Genomic DNA, 11,865 nt, shown 5'->3' with positions numbered 1-11,865 from the left:
TTTATTTAACACTGTTCTGTACTTCTATTAAATTAGCCAATATATAGCATTTGTATATTTAGAAAGAATACACAAGTAAACCACAGATGAAATTGGACAGTACAAGACTTTCCTAAAGCACTTATTACCTGGTGGCCCAGAATACATCCATACAAAGACATACCAATAGGGAATTTGCTGGTGGTAATTTAGTATTTTTGCCTCTCTTTCAAATGTAAGTGAAAAAGTTATGTATAAAACTGTTGACGTGTTAATGGGTGATTTGCGTGAAGTGAGTCCATTTGCATTTAAATGAAGTTTTATGTTGATAATTCACACAAAACTAATCCGCTGTTGTGGATTTAAAGGTTGCTAAGAACTATCTAAAACTGTGAAATTCCTCTCTCTTTTTCAAACCACCTGCTTCAAGTTCTCAAACATCTTGTAGGGTTTATGAAATGATTAAAATTACTCATAAGATTGTGAGAATAAACTGATTTTATTTTCAAAAAATATATAAGTGAATCACACAATCTTTTTATAGCGCAAAACAAAAGTTACATTTTTTCAAGATTATATTATACAATCTTATTTCAAGTGCTTAAGTGAACAATTGAATGTGTCCATATTTCAAGCTGTGAATAGTTTGTCCATGGAGCATCCACACTTTTCAACAATCATGTTTGGGAATTCAGCCACCTCGATTGCTGCGTGCTCGCCTTTCTTCACCAGGTACATGACAGGCAGTGGTGCAGTTTGTGCGACTCCGCAAGTCCTCCGTCCGTAGCCATAACTGCGCTTGGGCTGCTTGCACCCTCCTGTGCATCGGAAAGCCTGGTAGCCAGCAGGTTCGATGATCCAGTACTGTGTCCATGTAAGCTCTCTGAAGTTTATGTAATGCTCCTCCCGACAGCACATGACACTGTCTGTGTTCTGCCTGCAGTCTCCTGGAGACCTGTGGAGATGGAGTCATTAATGTCATGCCCATTATTGACTACTTATATGAGCTACTTGAATTGCAAAAGCTTTTACTGAAAAAAAGTTGTTGAATTGATGATTTAAATGTGTTCGACAGTTCAACACAAATGAAACGTTCAACATTTGACTAAGTTAAATTAAGTATGTACACATAGTAATTATGTTGATGTAATACATTTCAATCAGATTTAGCAAATGTAATATTCATATGTAATAATGTAAATTCAAACCAATGTGTAAGCAACTTTTCAATGGATTCAGTTAATACAGGACAGAGTGGCAGGTTAAAGCAAAAGTTGTTTTTCTCATTTAAATTAGTCTTTTAGTCTTTTTTTCCATTACATTTTATACTTTTTTTCACTCATTTGGAAAGTATAAACTAGGTGATATTGGAATAAACAAGATTTTTTAGGTGTCGCCTATTACCTGATGGCTTAGAATACCTGAATCCACACAATTAAAATTATTTTGTAGCTTTATTATTCAAAGCACTATCATCTTCCCAGTGTAACTGAATGGACGTGTTAATTATGGCACTTCACAGCTGTAAACTGCACTTCACAGCTGTAAACATTGATTGTTGATTTAACCAAAAGTTAACAAAAGCAACGAAAATACAGATCTTATGTTATCAGAACACAGTGATTAACCTGATTTGACTTGACAAAAAAAAGTATAAAAAGAGTAGCAAACTTACCCATATTCGTCTAAATTTAAGGTGTATAAAATAAGCTCCGGTGTGCCTGCACTCTTGTCAAGGGTGTTTTCAGATGTTTGTTGCGTGGTGAAGCTCACTCTTTTTGCCATTTCAGCTGCGTATCTGCCAGGCCTCTCTCCCTCAACCCAGACCTCCAAATGCAGTGGCATATTCTTCTGGGACTTTGACCAGTAATGAACTGCTTGAGTCACATCAAAGTTTCTCCAGCCAGACTCATGTAGTGGCACTAGCCTGTTAAAACACAGGAGTTAAACACCATTCAAAGCATTCTTATTGTGTAATGTAAGCATCTCAGATGTTAATCATGAGTAAATATATCAAGGCATTCACACAATAAACACACTGAACAAATGTAATCTTTAACCAAGACACAAATGTGTCCAAATGCAAATTTTTAACAAAAGGTGAGTAGCATTAAATGTACAATGTGTAGACATAATATGTCTTCAGAAAACATTAAAGGAATTTCCAAAATATCCAACATGTCAGGGTTTAGCTTTACAAAAAGTGTGCAGCAATGTAATAGCTATGTTATAACTGTTTGTTTTATGTTATTGTACATTTGACAGTATGAATTTGGCTCATTCTTGTGCTCACCTTGAGTCTATCAGTGCTGTTTGATTGGAGCCATTGCCCAGGCCCTCCACCCAGTAAATGCTGACTCGGGCATTGCTGACAGGTCTCTGTTTCTTTTTCTCGAATGTGTGCTGATGCCGTGGAGCTGTCTGGTAGAGTTTGAGCTCTGCCATGGTGACCTCGCTGTTTTCCTGCAGCCTCGTCTCCATGTCAAATACAAGGCGCTGCTGAGTTCTGTCTGAGTAATGAATTTCCCCTGGTATGTCTAGAAGAATGTAAAAGGCATGTTAAAAGATATGTCCATGAGTTATTCATTACAGGTATACTCTTAACAATAAAGTTGCCTAAAAGGGGTCTTTAGACAGAGGCTATTGCAGAACCACTATAGGTTATCCAAAAAACCTTGCAATTTTAAATGACATGCGCAAGTCTCAGTAATCTTTTTATATGTCAAGAAAATTGTTCCATAACAATGCAAGATTTTCCTACAGTCATATGTCCCAACAAAAAAGCTTTATAAGATTTGTTAAGACTTAGGCTTAGTTTAAAACAGACAAAACAGACATTAGTTCTTCTCTTCAAAAGAGAACCTACCTGTGCCAGTGTGACTGCGTCTGAGAATTCCGGCCAGGCTTGGCAGAGACCTCCTTCTTCTGTTGTTGTGTTTCCTCAGCATGGAAACATACTTGTTCTTGACGTGAGTTGGGATGACCAGGTTCTCCAAGTCTCTCTTCTCAATCTTAGGGAAGTCCATTAGACCGAGTTTTTGGAGCACTGCTTCCTTCATATCATCATCAGCCCAACTGTGTGCTGTGAAAATAACCGTAGCACACATAAACAGGTGGATGAGGAGAGCCATGTTCATCTGGCTTACTAGCTACTGCTGAAGTGACTAAAGCTGAGTGACCTTCCCCTTTATATGCAGCTGCACCCTCTGCATCACGTCTAGACGAGGCCATGGCCATAAGTGGGTGGCAACCCAATAGGACAGGTCCACTTCAAAGGCACAGCACATTACAGTCACTAATTGTGGCTCATTACTTTGTGTTTTTTCTCAGTTAAGTACAGCCATGAGGGCTTTTCATCAAATTCAAATATACATTTTCTCTCTGTTGCTTAAAATAAGCATCTGAATGGAGCGTTACAATTAACATAATGAAGGCTCAACTATATCAGCATAAACTGAAATCTGTAAATTTAGCATACACCTTGTGTAAGGTTTTAGCAGTATTTGCATCTTACTAATCTGTTGAATGTGGCCTAATATACATAGCAAAGTAGTGTCAGAATTGCTGTTTGAATTTTAGATATATTTTTTTCACGGTTTATCAGTCTACTGACATTACTTAGCTGTGGATTAAGAAGGACACAGGGGAAAATAAAGCATATTAATGAATGACTTATAAGGTTCAAGTAATTATTACAGAAACAGACAGTAAAGTTAAGCATGGGCTCAAAGATGTGGATTGGAAGATGTTATCTCAAGGGGGTGATTATCTCTTACTGCTGTTGGATCAGTCAGACTTTTTTTGTCCCACAAGAGGGAGGACTAAAGTTGGCCTCAGTCCACCTTGTGTATTGGCTATAGCTTCTTCTGAGATGACAGACACAGAAGACTAGAAAAGGTCTGTTGATGGATCATCTCACATCAGACAACTAACTAAATAAACTCAGCATAGTCATGTTATTAATAGTAGCTTTTTGTCATTTTTTTAAATGTTTAATGTCAATAGAGTAACCATGTCAAACAGGCCTTTATTAAATAGTGGAAACAATCGAAAGGGAACTGATTTTAGTTAACAAAGTGTTTATTTTGTATTCTGCAGTTATTTTTTATATTTTTGAACTATTTTGAATTTTACTACTTACTACCCCATGACACAAACTGTATTCATTTACAGAAATTATTTTACTCAATTACTTACCATACAGTGACGTACATTTTTCTTCACTTTGCCAATGAACAGCAATGAAGCAACGATAATAAAACACAGAAATTTCATATTGTATTTATTGTATTACTTTGGTTTTTGTTTCATTAACAACATTAATAACAGTTTAAAATAATAAATAGCCGCTTAACTCTTAACTATATATATATAGGTTACTAATGATTATGAATAATTGAATGATTGTTATGTATACCTTAATAGATGTTATATTTCAATTATTAAACATTTATTCAGTGACATATAAGTGATCATTTTAATGATAAAAAACTAAATATTTTATCAATAATTGTTGAGTCATTTGATACCCATAATATACAGCTAATAAAATATGCAATTGAAATTGTAATAATTTATGTAATTGCATATTTACAATTCATAAAACTTATAAATAACTACTTAGGAATTATCATCATCTGGCTTTGTTAAATAACTAATTATTTATTATATTAGTATCAAACTTGTGTTGTCACACCAGTCACAATTGCAACCATTCACATGTTAATATCTCCCATGAACACAATAAAAATGTGACAGCACAGTCTTATTCATAGACCTTTTAAAGAATATTTGTACCAAATATGTTACTTGTGTCTGTATTATAACCTGTTTTATTAATTTCGTTTTTGCTCATAAGAAATCAAGACAATCTGTAATTTAATTTATGTTTTGCCTTTCATAAAAAAATCCCAGATAAATGACTAGCGGGATTAAATGATTTAAATCGTATATTTAATTACCATATCAGTAGTCTATTAGGTCATAAACTTTAGAGTGTTACATATATTAAAGTGCAAGAGAGTAATAAAGAGTGTTAAAATGTTAAGTCGATATTAATTTTATTAAGAGCAACTTGTTAAATCTACTCCTAGCAATTAATCCATGAATATCAATATAAAATATCCAAAGGCACAGAACCAGGAACCATGTATCTAAAATTCCCCTGTGGTATTTTTCAGATTATTAAAACATGATCTACATGAACTGTAAGCCCATGCCCTGTAATGAAGTCCAGCATTGAGGTGTTCATGTGTTTTGATGCCAGTGGACAGTTAATGCTACTGACTAGACCTGCAATTCATTATATACTCTGCCTATATGTTTTACTTGACTATCTAAATCCAATTAGAGAAAAAATGCCAGTCTGACATCTTAATTGAATAACAGTAGCCATCATTTGTTTCTTCTGTCTTATATTCTCCTTGAGCACAGGCTACAAATTTCTCCAGCCCAATGTGAATACACATATTATTTTGCTCTGAATACATAATCTTCCATTTGCAGTTCAGATTGCCCCCAGACACATTTACATGTTAATAGCCCATACATGGATTGAAAGCTCCTGTAGTATGTTTTGTTTGCTGTGTTTGCTATCTCAGTCATTACCTAATAATCTCATACCTTGTTTGAAGATTTAATTAAATATTATTTTAATCCATTTAGGAGCCTTGTTGTTAAATTTGTAGGATTTGTAGGCGAATGTGATAAAGAATGGTAGAAACTATTGTGGAGGCTATCAGGAGGATTCGGACTGGTGAATTTCCCATCTATTACAGCAAGATTGCAGGTTAAGAACCAGTAAAATAACAGAAAAAGTCTGAAACAAGCTCGTCTGTATTCTTTCCACAGCATTCAGAAACATGTTATGATTTAAAAATGGATAAATACATACTATGAACATTGGTTTGATTTTGTGTCAGGTAGACCAATTCCGTGACAAGTCCTTTAAAGAAACTCACGGGCTCATCTGACCATGGGACGAAGCTTCAGGTGACCTGTGCAGTTGTGCACAAATAAAGTGCTGGCATCTTATTTTAGTACATGAATAATAGAAGTAGGCCTAGTAACTGAAATGTTTTGATAAATGATCCTACTTTCCATTTATTTAAAATTCCATTTTACTTAATATTTCCTTTTGAAATCCATAGACTACAGACATAAGTAGACACTGGTCTACTTTTCACTACTTTATAAAGACCATATTCTGGAAATTCATACAGTTTCAGTGAGATAGTGGAGATGGAGGGATTTGTGTGAATTCTCCATGTGGAAAACAATAGCTCAGTGGGATAAAAACAACCAGCGCACCGTCCTTTTCATTCCTCTTTTTAATCAAGACGCAAGCCCCAATAAACACATTAGGCTACGTGCTAATGAGGCAGAGCATGTAGGCTATTAGCATTACAAAATGTACCCATTGAAGGAACGGCAGCCTAGCGGCGAGGCCTTCATCTACACGGGCTATCACGGGTGAGCACCTCGAATATTCACACAGGTACATCTGTTGTAATGTTTCTGAACTGTGAATATCTGAATGCACATCGTCGCAAAAGACGATTCCACTATCGAAATATACAATTATTTTAACATACAGTTATAAACTGAGACATAATTAGGTGATGACTTATTTTAACATGCAGGTGAATGCAATGCTGGATTTCGCAAAGTACTTCCACTGATTCGGATAGCAGCTTTTTAATTTGGTCAGCAGGGGGCGCCATTGTACCATTATCATCTGTAGTACCAGAAGCAGCGAAACGCAACTTCATTTCTTACAGCTAACTTAAAAATAGATTTTACTGTTGGCTTTTGAACCCATGCTATCTTCTGGTTTAGCCTAGACGGTATCGCCTTGGAAAACGGGACCGTATTCTAAGAAATCCTGGCTTTTAAAAATTGAATACTGTTCTGCATTCTCGCTCTTTCTGTATTTTACTATAATTCTACATAAGAATAAGGTTTAGTCTTGTTTATCTTATACATATATGGTCTACTGCTACTACTACTCCGTGTGTGTGTTATAGTGGCTCCCAAACCAAACCACATCCCCTGGATCTACAGCCAGTCCATGTTTTTGTTCTGTTCCAGCTCCCAGTGCACCTATGTCAGGGTTCAGTAGTAATTTAGTCAGATGTAGGAGCTGGAAATCATGTCGCACAGGATAATTTGCAGATTCTGGCTACATTCCAGGCTGCTCTGGTTGTATATTATGGTTTTTGTGTCTTACACAACTGCCTCACAGACTGCTCTTCATACTTTTTGCCCTTTTCTACTGACTTGCATTCCAGCAACCCCGTGATTAAGAAACAGATTAAAATAGGATGCATTATATGTAAACTCAGTGCTGATTTATACTCGTTTTCCATAATGAATCTTTTGAGACTCTTATTGTTTGCTATTTATCTGGAATATGGTTAAAATGTATGATGATGATTATTATATTATTATTATATTTTATATAATATTATTATAATAGTATTATTATTATTGTTGTTATTATTATTGATCCCCAAGACGGAATTGGCATGCTACAGTAAAATAATAATAAAAAAAGAACTGGACATTACATAATAAATATGTACTTATTTACAGTTACATATTGCTTGGATGTATTTGCCTGTCTATTATTATTATTATTATTTTGTTGTTGTTGTTGCCATAGAAATAGCAATCATAAATTACTGCATTCACAGAGGGCACAATAGCCACCTAAACTTGGTGTAATTATCTTTGGCAAAACTACATGTGACTTATACATAGGATTATGTGAGCTCTAACTAATTCACGTAGATTGTAGCTTGGGTTTATTAATAGAGGAAGTTAAAATTTGAAGGTGAATCAGCATCTTATTTCACAGATTGACAGAAAGGACCAGGCCAGTCAGAAAAAAGGCGACAGGGGCAGAAACCACTGTTCACAAATCATCAGTCCTTTTTTCTTCTATGTGCGAAATGTCTAATATTTAAGGATCTATGTAAATAAGCAGACGAGAGGTCAGCGATAAGCAGAGCTGCTCACATCGACTAAAGAGACAGTACAGTCCTCAAAATACAGTGAGAAAAATAAATTTCTTGTTTATAGACTAATTCGCATTATTTTGCTTAAAGTACTCATTAGACTGTTAGAAGTCTAAAATATATATATCAGACTCCTGTAAGAACCGTCTGTAATGATGCTTTGAATAGCAGGCTGAGAGAATGTCTTCTGTCCTCTGTCAGGGAGGTTAACCCACTGTTGTCTGTATCTGAAATCGTATGTGTGTGGGGTCTACATGGATCTCTGAGCTTGCCTGAGAAACAAACCTGAATGGATCAAACCATATGGCTTTTAAAAAAAATCACTTTTATCACATCATATTTTCATTTTTTCCCACATACTCGTTTTAGCAAGCAATAGAAAACCCAAATTTCATTGCTAATAAATATTTTTAGAAAATTATTATTTTGTTGTTTAGAAAAAATAAGGAGAGAAATTGTATGAGCAGTGTTAGATGTTTATTCAAGATAAGTTAAACAAAAATACTTCATATTTTATCACTTTACAGGTTTTCTTCTTTATTATATTTTATTTAGTTGTTTGGCATGAGTGGGTTAATGGAAAATGATCAATGAAAGTGTGTCTTTATTGGTGACGGATGCACATAGCGGGAATGCTTCCAGCATCCCTGAATTTTCCATAAAGTAAAACAGCTGTGTGTGTGTGTGTGTGTGTGTGTGTGTGTGTGTGTGTGTGTGTGTGTGTGTGTTGGTCGCCATGTTGGTGTGGGGCTCGTTTCTCCCGTTTCTCCTGCTGCTGCTGTGTCCGCAGTGTGAGTGAACGGAGCGGGGTTTCAGGGGGAGAGACACAGCGCCCACTCCCCACATCGGCACTCTCCCTCCGGCAGGGAACCAACTACAACTCACACCGCCCACTCTCGACCGAGGACAGGACTTGTTGCTAAATCGTCGGATTATTATTATGGACTATTATCCGCACTGTCTGCTCCGAGGAGCGAGCTAGCTCATTTTTTAGAAGTTGTGTCAAGTTAGCTTTCATCTGGCTAACACGGTTTGTCGCCCTGCGTTAGCTTGTCGGCTAGAACTTAACTTTGTGGGCAGCTAACCGTAGTTCGCTACGGTGCGGCGTTATTGTGGTTAACGTTAATGCTAACGTAGGTTACCATATATGGATTTATTATGCTAAATAATAGCCGAACAGAATAGTCCTTTTGGTTATCTAAGCAGTCGATAGTTACCTCCGTGTTTTAGTTTTCAAGCAGTCATACCGCTAGCGAGCTTATTAGCCACCTAGTGTATGCTACTCAGCTGCAGGGATACGTTAGCTAACGTTAGCCGTTGGCCACCACTGCAGCTGAGGTAGAGTTGATGTCCAGTTTTAAATCTTGACAAGACACTAACTTTTGATAATGAGCAGCTTCTCAGCGTTCGGTTATAAACCAATGCTGCTTAAGAACTGAGGCGTTGTGGTGGTCGGGTTAATCGCCAGGGTTGTTTAGTTCAGTTATTGACTAACGTTAGAAGCTCAGTGTCGGTCCTGGCAGTGCAAAGGACATTTCAGTTTGTTTCAATGGCACATAATTAAAAATTGCCGACTGGCTTGAGGCTCAAACAAACATTCAGAAAATGTAGCGGAAAATTATTAGCGACGCAAAGTGATTCGCAAGCCGACTTAGCTAGCTTGCTAGCTAATGTAGTTAGTTTGGACGCACAATGGTTCGCTGCTGCATATGAATGGGGGTCATGAATTGTTTTCTTTTGTGGCTAAGCTAGCTGTCTGCTTAGCCCCACCATCGACGTGGCTCGTTGACCACTTTTCATGTTATTGTTTTCAGTTGCAAGAATATTCTCTCACATTTTGAATTAAGACAGGGACCACCCTCGTTTGAAACATGTCGGGGGAAGTTCGTTTGAAAAAGCTAGAAAAAATGGTCCTCGACGGCCCCGTCCAGTCTAATGGACAGTGTTTCAGCGTCGAAGCTCTTCTGGATGTTCTGGTTTGCCTTTTCGATGAGTGCAACAACTCTCCGCTACGAAGAGAGAAGAATATAGCCGAGTTCTTGGAGTGGGGTAAGTGTACCGAACGGAATCAGTACTCGGAAATGGAAGTTAAGGCGATTGGCATTGTTCTCGTAGGTTTGAGTGCAAAACACCAGAGTGCTGCATTCTTTATAGCCGGAATAGGACCACATGCACACATTACTGGTAAATGACAAGGCTCACAATGTCAGTGACAAGGCAACAGAAAACTCAGTGTCAGATTGGGACAACTGCATCGTCATTTTCTGAACATGCTGCTGCGTAATGGCTAAATTACTTTTGCCCCCTCTCATCATTCTTTTACTCCTTTAGAAGTCTTCATTGTACAAAGTGAAATGCAGATATAATTAATTAAATGCGAAAAATCATATTTCAAGAAATTTGGTGAATTATGACTTTTATACTTGTTGTGAACATTACTCTCATGCTTTCTTCGGAACCACATTGGTACAGTTGTGAAATTTTTTTTGTGAACCCTTTGGAGTTATTTGGTTTTAAGTTAGTAAAGAAAATGCTGTTTAATCAAACAAACTGCAGACCTATTTTTATTAGACAAATGGTTTAAACAGTTGAGGAAAAGAAAAAGAAGTGAGCACGTATTTAGTAACTAGTGGGACCTCCTGTATTGTCCTCTGTGTCTTGTGCAGGAGTCCTCTTCAAAGAACTCATTCAGCTCAAGTGTAATTTGGGTCTGTCTTGCTTGAGAAATGCATTTAAATGAGATTGAGATCAGGATCAAAATAAGGAATTTCTACTTTTGGAGTTGCTGTTTATTTACTGCAGTGTTTTGGACCGTTGTCATGTTGCATGACCTAATGTGTTTTGAGTTGAATGACCCCCCTAACATTGTTGCAACAGGATTTTCTGATACAGCTTGTTTCCTAATTTTTGGCGATTCTACAGTATATCCTTACTCTGATCTTTGTGTAATCCTTGAGAGAGTAGTGTCAGTGCTGATTTCATTGATAAATAATTGGTCTGTCCCAGTGTTCACACTTGCAGTTTCTGGTGCGAATATGTACGCGTCACAGATATTACCAAAATGTGATAAAAAGGAAAAAAAGTGCGTTTAGTGTGGTCTTGTGCAGGGATTGTTGCAAATTTGTGAGATGGGACACAGTGGTACACATACCAGAAAGCATATGAATGCACGAACAAATGCATAAAACATTGGAAATGGGGTTAGTGTGTGTCTGAGGACTTTTTTGGTAACTTTTGCTGCTCTTATAAGCAGTCCTTTTATATCTCTTTTGATCAAGTTATATTGCGCCTTAACAGAATTCTGTTTTTAAATGTTGGGACAGGTCATTTTCACACCTGAACTGATTAGAATACCCGATTCTAATGATTTTTTTCAGGAAGTAATTATACTGGCTGTTCGCACGATTTCTCTTTCAGTGCAGTTAAAGGCTCGATTGTATAAATTTCATAGATGAGAGTGGCTATTTCATTTAGACATTATCATCACACCAAAAAAAGTTAAATACGCGGTACATTAAACTGCTGTGCAAGCAATACATGAAAACGCTCCCAGACATCTAATTAATCAAAATTTGTTTACGCTAGCCATCTGTCTGGTTATCGCTACTGAATGCAACTGAGTGTCATTAGCACTGCCATTAGCTTGGTAATTTACAGCCGACAGTCAGTGTCAAACTTTTTTCTGCCGTGTTTTAATGTTTGGAGTTGTAAACTCGAGGTAGGATTGGTTTAAATTAAGCTGCAGAAAGTACAGGTAATTGCTTCCTTCAGGTCCTTTATACTTAAGAAGAACTGCAAAAACTCTCCACAGGAATTTATTGAACATATACAGACATTTCTATTCTCGTAGCATTAATATAACCAGGGG

At 36.8% G+C, this 11,865-nt stretch overlaps 2 protein-coding genes across 15 annotated transcripts in view; one reads left to right on the top strand and one right to left on the bottom strand.

Annotated features, from left to right (window-relative positions):
* Nucleotides 1-609: 609 nt before the first annotated feature.
* lft2 (lefty2) lies at nucleotides 610-3,191 on the bottom strand. Its single transcript, XM_017699719.2, is given in 4 exon segments — nucleotides 610-934; nucleotides 1,655-1,906; nucleotides 2,273-2,516; nucleotides 2,846-3,191. Coding segments are annotated over 4 exon segments (1,167 nt in total).
* A 5,546-nt stretch (nucleotides 3,192-8,737) lies between these two features.
* The window catches only part of cdc42bpaa (CDC42 binding protein kinase alpha (DMPK-like) a), a 57,870-nt gene continuing 54,742 nt past the window's right edge, over nucleotides 8,738-11,865 (top strand). For all 14 annotated transcript variants that reach the window (XM_017699877.2, XM_037542186.1, XM_037542187.1 and 11 more), the window contains exon 1: nucleotides 8,738-10,046. In XM_017699877.2, the coding sequence (XP_017555366.1) occupies nucleotides 9,869-10,046 (178 nt within the window). In that variant the 5' untranslated portion in view covers nucleotides 8,738-9,868. The remainder of the gene's footprint in view (nucleotides 10,047-11,865) is intronic.

This window comes from Pygocentrus nattereri, chromosome 10, assembly GCF_015220715.1.
Source record: "Pygocentrus nattereri isolate fPygNat1 chromosome 10, fPygNat1.pri, whole genome shotgun sequence".
Taxonomy (NCBI): Eukaryota; Metazoa; Chordata; class Actinopteri; order Characiformes; family Serrasalmidae; genus Pygocentrus; species Pygocentrus nattereri.
Note: the sequence above shows the minus strand (reverse complement) of the source record. Positions and strands in the feature narration are given on the sequence as shown.